Raw genomic sequence first — 19,161 nt, forward strand, 5'->3', positions numbered from 1 at the left:
CTTTCATCCTGGCTCTGCCGCTGCTGTGTGACCCAGGGAGGGTAGTAGGTGTAAAAGTAAAAGTATCTTATTATCTTGAAAGTCCTATGTAAATCTCAGGTTCTTTTAATCAGTAACTGAAAAGCAAAGTCCTTGTCCCAAGCATTCTAAAAAAGGAAGGTGGACTTGTGTCAGATTTCTTTTTTAGCAATGAGGACTTTAGAATCAGGATCTCCTTAAAGTACTAGACCTCTTTCTACCCACCTACCCACCCACAAAACATACTTCAAGCCTGCCATCCAGAGCTACTAACATTCAACCTCTCACCTTCACTGGATTCCCTGTGACTCCAGTCCAGCAGGGATTCTGACCTTTGCAACAGTTTCTTAAGCCAAACTTGGAAATCAGTTCCTATTATCTATCAGCAGCCTATTTCTTTCTCTTCTGTATTAAATGGACTTTGTTTAAATGGCTCATTATTTGCAGCACTTGTTCAGAGGATAACTCATCTCTGATTCAGGACAAGAATGCAGATGATAGTAATAATAAGTAACAGCTACCCTTTATTAAAAAGACCTCACTGTGGGGCTGGCCCCGTGGCCAAGTGGTTAATTTTGTGTGCTCCGCTTCGGCTGCCCAGGGTGTCTACAGTTCAGATCATGGGTACGGACATGGCACCGCTCATCAAGCCATGCTGAGGCGGTGTCCCACATGCCACAACTAGAAGGACCCACAACTAAAATATACAACTGTGTACTGGGGGGATTTGGGGAGAAAAAGGAAAAATAAAAAAATCTTTTAAGAAAAAGACCTCACTGTACGCCAGGCACTCTTCTGAGCTCTTTATATGTTTTATGTCATGTGGTCCTCATAATAAAAGTCCTCATAAGGACTGTTGGAATTTTCACAGATGAGGAACCTCAGGCTGAGAAAAGGCTGCTTGCCCTCAGTCATACAGTAAGTCATCCGCAGAGCCAAGACTCGAGCCTTGATCTGTCCACCTGCAAAACCCAAGCTCTTAGTGGCAAGTGTACCACCTTACTCCCACCCAAGTCAGCAGCCACTCTCGCTCTTCCTCCATCTCTGTGGGCCTTGAAATCTCTGCCTGTCCCAGAGGCTGATCAGAGACCAGCTTTCCCAGGGCAAGTAGCACATGTTTTTAAGAGAGAGCATTATTCAATACCTGTGACAAATTACTGACAAGTGAATGACAAAGGGAGAGGTGTTTTGGACTAAATTTATACTTCTACCGAAATATCAAACTGGCATGTTCCAAGTTTCTGCCTTCTCTCTAATTCAGGGTTTCTTAAGTTGGGACTATGAATGGGCCTCAAGGAGCCCATGAGTCCTCTGAAATGGTATGTAGACTATTTTATTGCCAGGGTGTGGGGGGTGTTGGCTTCTGTGTTTTTTGGGGGACAGTGCTTTTTATGGGAACCTAGGCTCTCAGGAGACTTTCAAAGTGGTACTGTCCCTAACAGTGTTAAGAACCACATACTAGTTGCAGTGGGGTATAAAATTGGTTTTACCTAAATTACAAGCTCACTCTTATCCCAAGAAATTATTAGAGTTTTTTCCCCCCTGAAAGTACGTTTAAACAAAACAAATTTCAAATTTAATCTTCTTTGAGGGCAAAAATACATCTGTGTATGAAGCTGTGATTGCCACAGCCTTGTGATAGGAGTCAGCCAACAGTGGGTGTGATTCAGAGCTCTGGGGCTAATTCCATAGCTTCCCTGCTTCCTGAATTCAATTAAAATGTTATTGGTATAAGTAAGAGACAAAATGAACCTTGGACTGTTAAGAGTGAGGACTGTATCTCTATTCATTCATTATTTTCATGCTTCTTATGTGCCAAGCATTAGGATTTTCACAATGAATAAGAGTTCTTGCCCTTGTGGAGTTGGCATATTGTGATCTGTATACATCTTTGTATCACTAATGCCCAGCAAAGAACACTGTACAGAGTAGTGCTCAACTACTGGACAAATAAATGTCCCTGCATCCTTAAGAGGTTAAAAGGAAGACTATTGGTTTTGATTTGTTCACCATGTGATTAGAGTACCAATTATGTTCCAAGCATCGAGCTAGGTACTGAGATAGGATGGTAAGCAAAACAGATGTGACCTGCTTCCTAGTGGGAAGACAGACAATCAAGTAAGCACTATTTATTTAAAGTAAGCATTATTTATTTAAAATAATTGTGAACTTGGACAGGTGCCATGGAGGAATTGACTTAATGCAATGAGAATATATAACAAAAGACCGGGCCTGATAGGGGAAAGAGAGTGTCAGGGAAAGGTTGACTAAAGAAGTGATGTTGGAGCTCTGATGTGAAAGGTGAGTGGGAATGAACTAGGTGTGAGGTTGTCCAGGCAGAGGGACCAAGCTTGCAGTGTATGTTCAGTTTGGCTGTCATTTCCATTCAGAAGAAAGGTCGATGCAAAGAAGAGGGAGTCCTTTCTCATTAATTTAGCAGTCATTTCTGGGCACTCTCTATGTGCATGGACAGGAGACAACAATGAGTGAGACACAGTTCTGACCTGGAGAAGCATTGATAATGGGACAGGCTGGCTGAGGGTTGCTGGTTTCTCCTGGGTGCAGCCTCTTAAGGATGCTTGAATTGCTGCTTTTGCTGTTGCTACCTCTTGTTTTCCCATTCAAGAATCAGGCATCAGTCTTTTTCATGGAGTCTGTGCCTCAGAGACAGCCTGAACTAGTTGGCTCTGGTATGCAGTCAACTGTGCTCCAAAAGTCAGGATCAGCTGTAAACCCATTATAAGCAGGGTTGTTTTTGTTGTTGTTGTTTGTGGTGGGGGTGGAGAGTAAGGCATTTCAGGGATGGAGGGTGAGAGAACCAGAACCAAGAACAAGTGAGGCTGAGAAATGGGAAGGCCAGCCTGAGCTGATAAAGAAGGCAGAACTCTGTACCAACAAGCTTTGCAGAAGACAGCAGAACTTGGTGTCCAGTCCTGAGGACTGATTCGGAAGCACAGCGGAGACCATCATCTAGAGAAACTAGCAGAGCACTGTCTTAGAGATGCCAACAGTAATTATGAGAATTATTTTAAACAGGATTTATTTTGTTTCCTTAGCTGTAAAAATAGTTCATGCTTAATGAGGGAAACATAGGAGACACATAAAGAAATGCCCATATTCTGTCACACAAACGTAATAACCAAATGAGATAACGTGTAAAAAGGCTCTAGTATTTGTCAGGTGCTCATTATACATTAACTGCTGTTACAAGGCTGAGGGAGAATCAACCTTTTTGCTCTGAGAATGAGGTATTTATAATAAGTGATAATGAAATGCAGAAGAAATAATTTGTAATTACCTTTTAAAATGTATGTTAATGGGGAAAAGATGTTAAATCTTCCTTACCCCAGCATGAGAATGAACAGTTGAAGAGTCCTGAAGATTTGTGGGAATGTTTTGTAGGATTTGGTGCAGTTCTTCTTTTTGTAAAGCACTGGGGGAACCTCACTGCCCTCCCTTGTCGTTGACCCAGAATGACAGCAAAGAGCACTGGGAGGAAGCGTTTGCTGCCCACAAGCCTCATTTATTTTCTGTTCCTTTACTATTGATCTGTTAGGATTGTTTATAAATTTACTAATCACACAGATGTTTTATTTAGGTGCTTCTTTGTGAATCACTTACGTACACAATAAATGTTTACCCCAGCACTGGCCTTAAACCGCAGAAGATCTGGGTTTAAAGATGTCACTCTCCAGCTTGTGGCCTCACCTCAAGTGTTTAATGGGCATCTTTCTATAGACTGCAGCCAGGGCATAGTGGTATGTTCCTGGCTGCCTCCCCTTGGGCAGCAGCCAAACTCCAGAAAGAATCTCTGATTGAGGCAGACCTGCAAACATTCCGACACGGGCAGGTGTCCACAGAGTCAGTGGGAGAGGAACACCAGGCAGGTCAAGTTAGACAGAAAGGAAATAATGGAACAGGGAATTAGAGGTGCTGACACCAGCATGCTGCAAACTTGGGCCTGTCCTCTCCCTGTTCTGGGTCTCAGTTTCTTCATCTGTAAAATAAGGACGTTTGACTAGACTAGCTCTGAGATTCCTAGTTACCTGGAACTGGGGACTAAAAGAGTTGTGAGTCAGCAGTATAGTACTGATTATTGAAGCTTTGAGAAAGGATGAGCATTAACTTTGTCATCATTCTTTAAGTTGCACATATCTGTTTTATCACTTTTCTATTTCTTATATTTTGTAATTTCTAAAAATGTAATTTAAGAAACACCAAAGGGTTGGAGCTGGCCCAGTGGCGTAGTGGTTAAGTTCGTGTGCTCTGCTTTGGCAGCCCTGGGTTCGCTGGTTCAGATCCCAGGCGTGGACATATGCACCACTTATTAAGCCATGCTGTGGCAGGCATCGCACATATAAAGTAGAGGAAGATGGGCACAGCTGTTAGCTCAGGGCCAATCTTCCTCAAAAAAAAAAGAAAGAAAGAAAGAAACACCAAAGGGAAAAGATTAGCAGTTTAGAGGAAGGAATCAAACAAAAGACTAAGTTGCATCTTGAAAGGATGCCCTTGGTTATGGTTTAGATAAGAATAAAGAGAAGGGGCTAACCAGTCAAAAGAGGAGAAAAACCTGTTAGGTAGAAGGAAAGCCAAGAGAATAAAGGGAGAAAAGATTTCCTAGAGGGAAGAGGAGTGAATTGGTCATGTTTAAAGCATGAAAGTAAAGGAATTTTGAAGTCTAGTTGGAGAGAGGTAAGACCCACTGGATATAGTAAAAAAGAAACCACTAGTGACTTTCAGGAGGGTACTTTCTGTAGAATAATCAGAGCAAAAGCTTGATTTAGAGAGATTAAAGAGAGAGAGGCCGTGAAACAGTGGAAGTGGAAGTATAGACCTGTGGTTTGAAATGGTTGGTAAGAAAAGGCTTGAGAGAAAGATGACAATAGCTTGACGGGGCAAAAGGGCAGCAAAGCAGACTGACCAGCAGAACTGTGTTTTTAAGCGCAGAGAGAAAGCACAGAAGGAGCTTGTAGAGAGGAAAGGTGACAGGTGTAGGATAGTGAGGTAGCTACAGCTTGGATTTTGGATGGAGTCTAGCTGCCTGGGCTCAAATCCCAGATCTGCCAGTCCCTAACTGAGTGACCTTGATCAAGTTACATAACCTCCTTGTACCTCAGTTAACTTCCCTATAAAATGAGGATGATAATACCATACCTTGTAGAGGTGTCACGGGGTCACAAATTTAAAGCACCTCACAGCAGTGCTGGCTGCGTGCTAAATAAAATGGTGGATGATGATGGTGATTAGGAACAATAGGACCCAGGACCCTACCAGACTCAGGTAGGAAGGGCTGTCTGTAAGGTGTTCATTCTAACAGTAAAAACCTGAGGAACCAATTATCCCCAACAGAACCCTGGACACAGTAGTCATTGAGTAAGAATTTTGTGGCCTGGGCTTGTGCCCCATTCTGGTGATTTCCCTCCAAAAATAGGAAACACCACTTCATAATGACTGGGGATGGCCAGGTCAGCAGAGGTCTTGGTCTATAGTGCAGGCCCTGAAGCGTCCATCACTTTCTGATACTTTTTAATTTGTGCTATGGTTTATCCTACAGATTAGTCAAAAGAAGCTGAAAAAATATGAAAAAGAGTATCACACCATGAGGGAACAGCAGGCCCAACAAGAAGACCCCATTGAGCGATTTGAGGTTTGTTTGCTTTATGGCCTAGGTGACGTGAAGAGCCGTCAGCCTTTCACCTAATTCTGCCTGCAACCAGCTTTATTGAGTTCTTTTTAAAATTCAGTTTCACTGTTTCTGCGTTCAAGTTTCATTGTGAGTTTGCAAATGAAAAAGTGAGATCTGTTTGCTTAAACCAGCTGCCTCGTTTGTTCCAGTTCAGTGGTCTTTCGTCACAGTTAATAAGTAGTAGCTGCTTGACAAGGCCACTTGAATCAGTGAAGTATTTCTTCGTGGAGATAGGAAGTAAGAAATTGTTGATTGGTGGCACGTTAAGACCAGCCACATCGCCCATGTTTTCCATAGGACTCAGAAATTAGTTTTGAGGGGTAGCCCGGAGAAATTGTCATTTCCATCTGATTTTTATGTGTCTAACTGGTTTCTTTCTACCCTTCAGCGGGAGAATAGGCGTCTACAAGAAGCTAATATGAGGTTGGAACAGGAAAATGATGACTTAGCCCATGAGCTGGTGACCAGCAAGATAGCACTGCGAAAGGACCTGGATAATGTAAGTGTAACTCCTCTGAAGGGGTGGATTCCACTGAAACACTTGACTTCTCTCTTAAGTGAAATCCTTGATTTTAGTGTCTGTTGTTCTAGTTAGTTATCCACACAGTTTCCCTCTCATGATACAACTTGCTCCATCAGTATTACTTCCCTCCTTTCCTTCAGAGAGTGTTGATTATCTCGTTAAACTCTCCTTACCACGTTCTTCTCTCGTTATACATGCAGTCCTTGAACTCATTTCCAAATATTGTTTGATTGAGAGACCTTCGGATTAATTTTTATGCTATCACAATTGGCAGTAGCATTTAATCCTTATAATTTCCTTAACTTCCCCTAAGGCCAAGAAGAGATTTGGTTATCCTGCATGTTATGTGCCTCTTGAATAAGCATTGCCAATTGTGATAAAGCTCATTGCCTCAGCAGTTTGCAATTTCATCAGTAATTTCTGTTGGCAGATGTTCTGTTTTCCCTTGCTTCTCCTAATCTTAAAAAGTTTGAGATGATGGCTTTCCTGGCAGGGTGTTTGTCAATTTTCTGTACTACCAGCTTCCCTTAGAAGAAGTGCAGTCTCTCATTCATGCTTTAGGTCAGAGCTTGGCAAACTTGTCTGTAAAGGGATAGATAGTAAATATTTTAGGCTTTGTGGGCCATATGGTCTCTGTTGCAACTATTTAATTCTGCCATTGGTGCGGAAGTAGCCATAGACAGTAAGTCAACGAATGAGCCTGGCTGTGTTCCGGTAAAACTTTATTTACAACATAGGTGGCAGGCTGGATTTGGTGCATGGACTGTCATTTGCCGACACCTGACTTAGATTTCCCCGTCAGGCTCCCAAGATTACGTTTCTACCCATCATTTTCCTGAGGTTCTCGAGATAGGCACAGGCTTTTGAGGATTTACAGGGGATTTACATGATATAGTAAACCCCATAGGGTGTATGAACTTTACAAGGTCCTTGGCATCCACCAAAGGTATGTGAAAATATTGTGTACTATATTCTTTAGAAGTCTGTGCTTTCATTAGATTCTCAAAGTGGTTCACATGTTAGATGAAGAGAGAGAGATGGCAGTATCTACTGGTTCTTATTACTTCTCTTTAGAAATAGAATAATGGAGTAAAAAATTTTGAACAGACCTGGATTCTAATACGAGCTACTCTACTTTCAAGGAGAGTAAAATGTGGGGAAGTGGAATAATAGCTGTGTCCTAGGGTAAAGTGAGAATTACGTGATGTGGTGTATATGAAAAACACCACCAAAAAAAAGAACAGGCACAGGCAGTGTTAGTTCCTCCTGTATGTCTGATTGTCAGCTCCAGATAGCTGCATGTAACTGGGAAGGCTCCTTTTTCCAGTTTCTGAGGGAGGGTGTTTCAAGGTCATTAGCCCTCAGTAACCGGAACCTGGAGATCTCACTGCTTGTTCGGTTTGCCACAGTCTGCCCATCAGGTTTGAGTTTCCTCCCTGTGGTGCAGATTCCCAGCATACCCTCTGTTCTTCTTTGTAGAAGGCCTGTATGAATCGTTCGCTCATTGTTCAGGCATTTCTGCTGAGTGAGTGGAGGGAGGCAGGTGGACATTGAGCAAGGGCCCCTAAAGCAGAGCTACAGTGTGCACTTAAGATGGCTCTCATAGCAGCTGTAGATCATGCAGAAGGGAGATGGAGAAGAAAAGAAAACGCATCCTGGACAGCAGCTTTGTGTTCTACGATGAAATTATATGAAGAGGCACCTTAAGCTAAAATTCCAATTGGATTTTTAGTTTGAGCTCTAGCATTCTCCAGTCTGACAGGCCCAGTGATAACATTGATGTTCCACTAGTTTAAGGTGGATCGTAGACTTCTTAGGTTGTTGAAGCCTGCCCCTAATCAATATAAAGCTTTTTTCTAGTTGTCGTATCCTGACACAGTAGTCAAAGAACTAGTTTACATTCCTGATACAGAAGTGAGACATAGTAAAAATTATGTGAATTCCCATTTACTGATGGTCAGTGTGACAGGCATTATGATAAGCACTTTGCTAAACTCTAATATCTCTTATCCTTAGCTCAGCTTTGTAAGGACAATAACATGAGCCCCATTTATGGATGAGGATTTTTTTTTTTTTTAACAATCATGAAGCTTGAGACTCAGAGAGATCAAGGCATCCAGGAAGAAGCAGAGCCAGGAAGCTAACGCAGGCCCATCTAAATGGAATGCCCAGGCTGTTTCTACAGTGCTACACTGTCTCCAAAATAAATATGGAACAAGAAGCTAGGATTTGACGTCATAACTACACCAAACCATGAGTTGAGGAGGACCAGTGATACTGACACATACTAGTGACCATTTCCTGAGCACTTCCCGAGTGCTAGGCACTGCTCTAAGTGCTTTGTATTTATTATCTTATCAAACTCTCAAAACAACCCATACTGCATAGGGATATAGTTATGATCCCCATTTTACTGATGAAGAAACTGAAACAAAAAGAGGTTGAAGATCCTACACAGGTCACACTGCTAGTCAGGGGCAGAGCCGTCAGATTGAAACCCACGTGGCCTGACAACAGAGCTCACACTCCTAACTTGGCTCAGAGGAGCAAGGCGCCTGCTGTCTTTAGGGCGCAGGAATATCAAACTGGGGTCCCATCCTCCAGCCATCGACAGTGCTGAGAATATAGACCTTTCCCTCAGTAAACTTTGAATCCCTTTCTGAGTTAGTCTTCTCTTGTTTCCATTGAATCGTGACTGAAAATCAACTAGGTTCTTAAGTGAGGGATGTGGGGTCCTCCCACCTTTTTCTGACTTCAGGGACTTGGTCAGGTTTTTGAAAGAACTTCATTCCTTTCGGCTGTTCCCTTTCTTCATCCCAGAGAAAAGCACTCATTTGTGGCTTATAGGGTTTCCAGAACCCTCTGTATTTCCAGTTGATTTTACATCACTTTTGTTATTCCTTACCTGTCACTTTTGTTACTCATTACACGGCAGCTGTGAAGAAATTCTTGGTCAGCCACTGAGTCCCTAGGTGACCCTAACCAAGTTTTTTCTCTGTGAAACGGCAGTAATGCCCAGACCTGACATTCGTGCTGAAGGCTGAGAGGGAACCTATGCAAGGCACCTAGCACAGGGCTGACAGGACCCTACCTGAGTCCCCTCTGGCATGCTTGCTCCCTACGTTAAGGCAATGGAATGCGAGAGTGAAGGGAACAGACTCAGGAGCCCACGGCTGGGATTGAAGGTGTGGCTCCACCGCACACTGGTTCTGTGACCTTGAGCAGGATTGTTGCTGAACTTTCCCCCGTTGGATTGCTTTGGCCTCTTTATCAAAAATCAGTTGATTGTATCTGTGTGGATCTCCTCAATTCTGTATCTGCTCCACTGATCTTTATGTCTCTCCTATGTCTTAGTTACTGTAGCTTTTCAATCTTAAAATCAGATCACGTGAGTGCTCCAACTTTGTTGTTCTTTTTAAAGTCATTTGCATTTCTATATAAATACTAGAATCAGTTTGTTAACTTCTAGAAATAAAAGCCTTCTGAGATTTTGAGTGGAGTTGCAGTGAATCCATAAATCAACTTGGGGAGAATTAACATCTAAACGATAATTGAACCTTCCAATCCATGAATTTCCATTTACTTAGGTCTTTTTCAATTTTCAGCATTGTGTTTTAATTTTCAGTTTATAAAACTTGCACGTATTTTAATCTATTATAAAGAGTATCGTTTTCTTAATTGCATTTTCCAATTGTTTATTGCTAGTCTCTAGAAAAACAATTGATTATATGACTTTGTATCCTGTGGCCTTGCTATTCACTTATGATTCCAGTAGCTTTTTTGTTTACTTTTTAGGATTTTCCACATACACAATTATATCATCTCTGAATAAAGACAGTTTTACTTCCTTTCAAGTCTTTATGCCTTTTTTTTTCGTCCTTCCCGCACTGACCACCTTCACAGCAGTGTTGAAGCAATGTTCAATGTTGAGAGGAGACCTTCACTGCCTTTCTAGATGTTAGCTGTAGGTTTTTCACAGATCAGTTGAGGAAGTTGTCCTTTCTTCCTCTTCGCTGAGAGTTTTTGTCATGAATGGGTGTTGAATTTTTTCAAATGCTCTTTCTGCATCTGTTGAGGTGATTATTTGTTATTTCTCCTAATTCTGTTAATAGGGTGAGATAAATTGATTTTTCAATGTAAACCAACCTTGCATTCCGAAGGAAACTTGGAGTTTCTATTTTTTATTAAAGATTTTTATTTGTATTAAAGATTTTTGTGTGTTCATGAGGAATATTTGTCTGGAGTTTCTTTAATGTTTTTGTCTGGTTTTGATATCAGGATAATGCTGGACTTCTAAAATGAACTATGAAGTGTTCCCTCCTATTTTCTTTTTTTTTTTTTTAAAGATTGGCACCTGGGCTAACAACTGTTGCCAACCTTCCTTTTTTTTTTTTTTTCTGCTTTATCTCCCCCAACTCCCCCTGTACACAGTTGTGTATCTTAGTTGCAGGTCCTTCTAGTTGTGGGATGTGGGACGCCGCCTCAGCGTGGCCTGACAAGCGGTGCCATGTCCGCACCCAGGATCCGAACCCTGGGCCAACCCAGCGGAGTGTGCAAACTTAACCGCTCGGCCACAGAGCCGGCCCCTATTTTCTTAAGGACTTTGTGTAGGATTATTTCTTAATTAAACTTTTGATTTAATACCCTATATAAGCCACATGGGCCTGGAATTTTCTCAGCAGGAAGTTATTTAATTATGAATTCAATTTATTTCCAAATATGGAGCTGTTCAAATTTCTAATTCTTTGTGTGTCCATTTTTATAATTTCTGTCTTTCAAATAATTTATCCATTTCATCTTAGTTCTAATGTATTGACATAAAGTCATTGATTTTTCCTTATTCTTTTGATGTTTATAAGATCTGTCAAGATGTCTTCTTTCATTTTTGATCTGGGTGATTTATGTCTTTTTCCTTTTTCCCTTAATCAGTCTAACTTTGGTTGATATTTTGATTTGGCTTTTTGATATTTTGGCTTTTGGTTTCATTGATTTTTTTTTCTCTGTTTTGTTTCATTGATTTCTGATTTTTATTATTTCCTTCTGCTTTTCTTTCAGTTTAATTAGCTCTTTTTCTAGCTTCTTAAAGAGGGAGCTTAATCATTGATTTTGAACTTTTCTTCTTTTCTAAAATAGGCATTTAAAGTTATAAATCTCCCTGAAGCATTATTTCAGCCGCATCCCACGCATCCTGGTATGTTGTGTTTCTGTTTGCACTCAGTTCTGGTGATTTCTTCTTTGACTATGAGTTAATTAATTACTAGTGGGTGTTTAATTTTCAACTATTAGGGATTTTTCCCAGAAATTTTTCTGTTGTTAATTTCTAATTTAATTCAGTTGTGATCAGAGTACGTGTCCTTTCTGATTTTAATCCTTTTAAAATATATTTCTGCTTATTTTAGGGCCTACCATGTGGTCTGTTGGGTGAATGTCCCACATGCACTTGGAAAGCAGACATGCGCTGTTGTGGGGGGAGCTCTGTCCATGTCAGTTTGTCAGTCAGTTGAGTGTTGTTCAGATCTTCCACAGACTTAATGGTTTTTTCTCTACTTGTTTTGTCACTTACTGAAAGAGCAGTGTGGAAGTCTCTAACTCTAATTGTGCATTTATCTATTTCTCCTTTCAGTTATGTCAGCTTTTGTTTCCTATAATTTGAATTTAGGCATACATTTCAGATTATTATGCCTTCTTAATGGAGTGACTCTTTTATTGTTGTGAAATGTCCCTCTTTGTCCCTGGTAATACTCTTTGTTCTGAAATCTACTTCATCTGATATTAATATAGCCACTCCCAACTTTCATGGTTTTGCATGGTATATATCTTTTTCTGTCCTTTTACTTTGAACATATCTGTGTCTTTATATTTAAAATGGGTTTTTGTAGCCAGCATATAGTTGAGTCTTGCTTTTTTATTCAGTGTTACAATCTTCTTTTAATTGAACTGTTTAGACCAGTTACATTTAATATAATTATTTGTTGAATTTAAGTCTACCACGTTGCTATTTGTTCTCTGTTTGTTGTATTTGCTTTTTCTTTCTTCTTTTTTCTCATTTTCTGCCTTCTTTGGTTTAACTGGGCATTTTCATGATTTCATTTTATCTCCTCTATTGCCTTTTTAGCTGTTCTGGAACTCTCTCATCTTCAGAGCTCTGCTCCATAGCTTCCAGCCACCTCAGCATCTCTGACTCCCTAACTCTGCTTCCTTAACTCTTTGAAGCATGCTCTGTTTGGAACCCCTCACCTGCTCCTTGGTCCAGAATGTACCTTTAGGCAGAAACCCAGGGTGATAGTAGGACTCACCTTGTTTGGTGTTTTTCTCCCAGGAACCACAGTTCTGCATTTATTGTTTTCAATGTCTTTTAAAACAGTAGTTTTATATATTTTGTTGAGTTTTTTGTTTACAGTGGGAGGGTAAATTTGGTCCCTGTTAGTCCCTCATGACCAGAACTGGAAGTCTGTTATTACCAGCAGATGTTCTCTCCTCATATGCTTATGTAAATAGAGTGACTGTGCAGTGAGGATGGTGCCATTAGAGGACCCTAGTTTGGTTAGTCCAGTAGCCTCTCTGCACCTTCCTGTTGGCACAGCATTGAGAGTCAGCTCTTGCAGCGATGGCACAAATGCTGGGCTTAATGTCAAACAACTTGGTTTCACATTCAAGCTCTGCTACATGCATTGTGAGAGCTTGGGGCAATCACTTTCCCACCCAGCTTTTTTATGAGTTGGGGAATCAGGGTGGCCAGGGAAGATTCTTGAGTTAGAAGACCCAGTTCATGAGCTGGCTGTCCCATACTTTTTAGAATCAGTCCTGGTATGAATTATTATTGACCATGGTAGTGATAATGAGTAAATGAGAGAACAAATACATGCCACAGGCTCCAAAGGACTGCTTCGAAGATGTAAACCAAGTCCAAAGGAGAGAAGGGAGCGGTACAGGCATACCTCCAAGATTTTGCGGTGCAGTTCCAGACCACCACAGTAAAATGAATACTGCAGTGATGCAAATGCCACCAATAAAGCAAGTCACACGAATTTTTTGGTTTCCTAGTGCATGTAAAAGTTACATTTATGCCATCATGTAGTTTGTTAAATGTGCGATAGCATTATGTCTAAAAACAATATATATACCTTAATTAAAAAATACTTTTTATTACAAAAAAATGGTAACCATCCTCTGAGCCTTCAGTGAATCATAATCGTTTTGCTGGTGGAGGGTCTTGTTAAAAAACCGCAATATCTGCAAAGCGCAATAAAGCGAAGTGCAATAAAGCAAGGTACATAAAACAAAATTGTTAACAGGACTTCATTCCCCTTACTAATTATTTCCTCTGATTCTCATTTCCCTTTTGATTGCTTCTTGGGTTTGAGCTAGAGAAGGAGATGATTAGCCACTCCCCAGAAAGGACAGGCCTAACTCTAGGATCCCATTTAATTGCATGCATGTGCAGTTTCCCAGTAATTGATGGCCTTTTGAGTTTGCATATGATGCCATTCTGAGTTCTCCGGTTAGGGCCTCAGTCCTCTGCAACCTCTTCCTCTCAAAGAAGAGAGACGTCAGAGGAAGTGCACTGTAGTGGAAATCGCAGGGGCTCAGTCACACGACTTGAGCTGACATCAGAAATGTCGTTTAGTTTCAGGGAAACCACCGTCCGTTGTCAAAGACGCTCTATATCTAGTGTTCTGTCACTAGGAGTTTCTGCCCCGTTTCCTAGACTGCCCTCTAACATGCTACAGTCACTCATTCTTCAGTTATCCTTGCAATGTCCAGTGTTAGGAACTCTTACATCAGGCACAGGTGTATCATTCTCATTGGGATCCACAGATGTGCCCACACGACCTTTGCATGCTTTAGAAAAAAAACTAGGGTAGAGGATAGCCATTTCAGGTAATAAAAAGAGAATGCCAGGAAAGGGGTGGCCTCCTTTATCAGGTATCAGTGAGAACAAAATGCAGAACTTGTTGATGAAGCAGAGAACTACAGAGAATTTGGAGGAAGAAAACCAGAATTAATTATTTCTATTAATGATAATGACAGCTACCTTTTACTGAGTGTTTACTATATGCTAGGCAATGTGCTGAATCCTTTCCATGCCTTGTCCCCCAGATGAAGAGCCTGAAGCTCAGAGAGGTTCTTAATGATTTGTCCAAGAGGTCAGGGAACAATGGGAGGTGAGCCCTGGCTGTCTGATGCTGAAGGCTGAGCTCCTAACCACTGCCCTGCACTTCCTCTGGGCCAGACACTTCTGCATGAGTCTAGTCTCAGTGTGACCTTGGGCATATCCTTTCACCTCTCTGGATCAGTTTCCCCATTATCTTAAAGTGGGATTTTGCTGGGTAATTCAAGCCCCTTCCACTTCCCAATTCTTGTTCTGTAACAGCATCTTTTAAATGTTTCAGGCTGAGGAGAAGGCAGATGCACTGAATAAGGAGCTGCTTATGACCAAACAGAAGTTGATTGATGCAGAAGAAGAGAAGAGACGGCTGGAAGAAGAGTCGGCTCAGGTGAGGGGAGCTTCGCCCCTCCCACATTCTTCTGTGTCTTACAAATGCTTGAGAGTTGTGAGTTCAGCTGCTAGCTTCCTGTTGGCACTGGAGAACCAGGAGCCAGCTGGCTTCAGTTTCTCTCCAAAGGCCTTTTTTATTTTGTGTGTAATTACCTTTATGTGTAAAGCATAATGGTTCTTAATAATTAAAGTGTAGGAGGAGACAGTAGGCAAAGCTCATCCTTCATTGGGACAGGAGAAATTCCCATGTGTCAGCATCTGAGCGTGACAGAGAAAAGGCGTAGCATTTCTGCAGAAGGAAAGCAGACGTCCTATTAATGGCTGGCTCTTTCCCCACCTGCCCAGTGCTATCTCCCCCACTGGGCAGACTCTGGAAGGTTTGTCCTGAGCCAGCTGTCCACAGTCACTGGGAGCACAGGCCTGCAGCCGTCAGAAGAGCTTTGGGTGTTCCCTGCCCTGGAGCAAGCCCCCTCCTCTGCTGTGGTTCTCCTAACAGTAACGCCCTCCAGTCTCAGTCACAACTGCCTGAGGGGAGAGCTGCATAAACCCTGAGGTCCTGGAGAAGTGGCAGCCTCTGGTTAGCTCTTCAGTCTGCATTCGGTCAGCTCAGGTTCACAGGTTGGGCTGCGCTGGCGGGGAGGGACTTCAGCAGAAGCTCCAGCCTGAAATGGGGTTGATGTGTTTGGAAGTTTCGACTGTTCTCTCCCTCTCCTGTCATCAAAAATGGGGCTTTAGTACTGCGGAGGGTGAAGGAAGAAGGAAGGTGAATTAGGGCCCTTCTAGAGTTAGGTGAGGCACTTTTTGGAAAGCCCAGCAGGAAGCAGTTAGTGCCAGAGCTTCCTTTATATTTCTCTTAAAAATTCACTTTGGCTTTTTTTAATGTATGCAGTTAAAAGAAATGTGTCGTCGGGAACTCGACAAGGCAGAATCTGAGATTAAAAAAAACAGTTCTATCATCGGCGACTATAAGCAGGTGGGTCCATGCATCCTGGAACTGGGCCATGTACTCTGGAAGCCCTGCTTGCCTGGTTGAAATATGTCCACTCCACACCCGAGTGCTTCCCAGCTCTGCCACTGCACTGACTGCTTACTTCCCTTCACTCCACACTTTGCCTCACTGGTTCTCAACTGTAAAATAAGGGAAATAATCACTCTCCCGGGGAACCCTTGTGAGGATTCCATGAGGTCATGTTTGTCGAGTACCTGGCGCAGTGCCCATCATATAAAGAGGCGTTTAATAAGTGAAGGTCACACTATGTTCTCGGGAGCATTTCAGATTCAGAATCATGGCCTTCTGTTCGTGTATGGTCATGTGACGTGGAACCAGTTCCCGCCCTGGCTGGTTGAGTTTTAAGAACATAACTGAATTAGTCTTGTTCCTTCCTACACTAGGATCTCATGCTGACTTACGAGTCTGGCAAGTGTTCGTAAACCATTGGCCATCGAGTTTGTCACTCGTGTGTCCCTGCAAGTCCTAGGCTGATGGATGCAGAGGTGGCACAGCCAGAGGAGCCTCTGCCCATCCATCAATTCACACCCCCTCCCACGCAGTAGCAGCCTATTTGGTACTGTCTTAATTCCTCTTAGCATAGTCCAGCTTCCACTATAGAATTCATCCTGAGCCCAAATTATTCAGATGATGACATTGCCCAAGAGATTATCATTTTATATTATGTTTGTTTCTTTAGATTTGTTCTCAGTTGAGTGAAAGATTGGAGAAACAGCAGACAGCTAATAAAGTGGAAATTGAGAAAATTCGGGTAAGTCTTCCTTTACCAAAGAGATTTTATACCACCTAGTTGATTTTGTGGCTATATTGAGCACAACAGATTTCGGACGGGGGTAGTTTACTTTGATTGCAAAAGTGAGAAGCTGACAAGCACCTGATAAGGCACCTGTCATGGCCTGGCTCAGTAAATGACGGCTGATATTACGCCTTTTTCCTCTGGAATGGACTACAGATGAAACCAAAAGGGCTCCGGCATTAATTCTCAAAATACCAGCGCCCGTTTTCCTTATAAATTTGTGTAACATCCTCCTTGGGATAACTTGACTACAAAAAAAAAATACAGATGCCCCAAGATTTCTGAGTGTTGTCAGTATGGTAGGTGAAGGAGTCCTACAAGTGATAGATTTTGCTTGAGGGGGGATGCAGAGGTCAAGACCACGTGGTCTGATTTGTTCTGTAGAACTGGGGACACTCCCCTCTGAGCTCAGTGCCTTCTCTATAACGATCCAAATACAAGGAGGACTTGAACTTTTTAATGTTTTGGTGCCAATTTGGAGGCTTTTGTAACTTGATGCTTTGTTTCTTTAAGCTGTACCTGTATTAGAGTACTTACCAAATTTTACTAAGATGAGTAATTTGCTGAAAGATGCTTTACTAACATATTTATAAATCAGTGGACAGGAATGTGGAAGAGTTCTGTGCTCACGGCCATGTTTGTACAAAACAGCGTTTTACCTGGAGCAAGATGGCACCTGCCTCCATCATAAGTAGTGTCTAACCAGCAGCTGCCTACTTTTTAGATATAATTTATTTTCTGATTCTAAAACTAATAATGCTCATTGCAGAAAATTGTTAAAACAAGAGTAAGGAAAAAAAACTTATAATCCTACTACCCACAGATAGCGTCACCATTGTTAACACTTTGGTGTATATTCTTTTCAGTCTTTATTCTGTGTTTACTTTAACATACAAAATTTCGTTCATCCTAAGGTACACATTTTTTCACATTTACATCTCTGAAATTGGGACATGTTTTATAACTGATGGCTTTCTTTGGTTTAGTTGGCAGAATATTTTCTTAGAGGAAAATAAACCATTTCTCACAGTCACTGGCATCTTCTTTTGATGAAATATGGTATATATTTTTAACCATCCTTTATATACATTTTTGTGTCCTAGTTCACCCAGCATTTAACCATTTTACCGCGTTATGAAGAATTCCTCAAAAACTTTTTGGAGACTGCATACTTCCTTGTATAAAGACAGCATAGCGTATTTAATTTCTCCCAGTCGTTGGAGAATTTACCCCCTCCCCCTTTTTCTCTAATTCTGCACTGAAAATCCTTGTATATAAATCTTCATCTTGTCATAGTTTCTTCATTTTTTTTATCCGAAGTTCCTAGCAGTGAGGTTATTGGAGCAAGACAAGAATATTTTTATTGCTTTTGGTATATAATACCAGGTAGCTTTTCCAATAGGCTGTCGGTCAGTTTACAGAGAAAACATAGTCTTTCAGAAGCTGTCATGTTCAACCAAGACGCCATGTCTTGCCTTCCCAGAAAGGAGACGATCATATGCTTCTAAAGGGCCAGTTTCTCTTCTTTGCTTCTTCACATCTGATATTCAATTTCAGCAAAAAGTGGATGACTGTGAGCGCTGCCGGGAATTTTTCAACAAAGAAGGGCGCATCAAGGGCATCAGCTCAGCTAAGGAAGTCTTAGATGAAGACACCGATGAAGAGAAAGAGACACTCAACAACCAGCTGAGAGAGATGGAACTCGAACTGGCACAGACGAAGCTGCAGTTGGTGGAAGCTGAGTGTAAGATACAGGTAACAGCCTGGGCCCCACCGCAATGAGCAGCATGCCGCCTCTTGCCTTGGTGCGGTGGGACTCGGACCTGCATGCAGGCTGGATCTCTGGGTATGGGCTGGAAACCCCGAAAGGATCTTTATGGTTTGGAGTTTTTTCCCCCTTTAAACTTTGACCGTAATCCTCATGGGGAAAAGCCCATTACTTGTTATTTACCAGTGGATGTTTAATTAGTGTTTGTCCTGTCCTAAGGATTGGACTTTCTCATAATGAGAATCGTCATCGAGCTTGGAATCTTTTTGTTGGAGTGGAGAACACATACTTTGAAATCATAGCTGCACCACCAAACTCTTTGACCTTGGGTTAGTTAGCAACCTCTTTACGCCTCAGGTTCCGCATATGCGGTTGGAGATGACGAGGGTCTTTATCTAATAGTTTGCCTTAAGGACTAAATAAGATAACGTTACAAAAAGGCTCAGCACAGTGTCTGAGGGCTTCATAAATGTGAGCTTTTGTGTCCCAACTCTCATCACTTAACTAGCTTTGTGACTTTGAGCATGTGACCTCATTTATCTGAGCCTCTGTTCCTGATTTGGTCGTCTTTATCCTGCATGGCTAGTTCCACCAGCACCCAATACTGAGCACAAGGTAGGCACGAAGCACTGTTTGTGGAAGGAACCAAGTTCAGGACTAAAGCTTAGGGTCTGGTCTCCTGCATCGTACACATTCACTGGGCATCTGCTCTTTGCCAGGCCCCATTCTGGGTGCTGGGCTGCAGAACAAAGACATGGCTTGTGTGACTGTCCAGGACAATCAGGAAAGGCATCACCAAGGCAGCAGTATCTGAGCTATGATCAAAGAGTGAACAGGGGTTGCAGCTGCAGAGGAGAAAGT

General features: G+C 41.9%; 1 protein-coding gene across 4 annotated transcripts in view; it reads left to right on the top strand.

Moving 5' to 3' along the window:
- The window catches only part of RABGAP1 (RAB GTPase activating protein 1), a 160,099-nt gene that overhangs the window by 138,651 nt on the left and 2,287 nt on the right, over nucleotides 1-19,161 (top strand). For all 4 annotated transcript variants that reach the window (XM_046684412.1, XM_046684420.1, XM_046684434.1 and 1 more), the window contains 6 exons: nucleotides 5,573-5,665; nucleotides 6,093-6,203; nucleotides 14,621-14,725; nucleotides 15,617-15,700; nucleotides 16,416-16,487; nucleotides 18,090-18,287. In XM_046684412.1, the coding sequence (XP_046540368.1) occupies nucleotides 5,573-5,665; nucleotides 6,093-6,203; nucleotides 14,621-14,725; nucleotides 15,617-15,700; nucleotides 16,416-16,487; nucleotides 18,090-18,287 (663 nt within the window). The remainder of the gene's footprint in view (nucleotides 1-5,572; nucleotides 5,666-6,092; nucleotides 6,204-14,620; nucleotides 14,726-15,616; nucleotides 15,701-16,415; nucleotides 16,488-18,089; nucleotides 18,288-19,161) is intronic.

Source organism: Equus quagga, chromosome 1, assembly GCF_021613505.1.
Source record: "Equus quagga isolate Etosha38 chromosome 1, UCLA_HA_Equagga_1.0, whole genome shotgun sequence".
Lineage (NCBI taxonomy): Eukaryota > Metazoa > Chordata > Mammalia > Perissodactyla > Equidae > Equus > Equus quagga.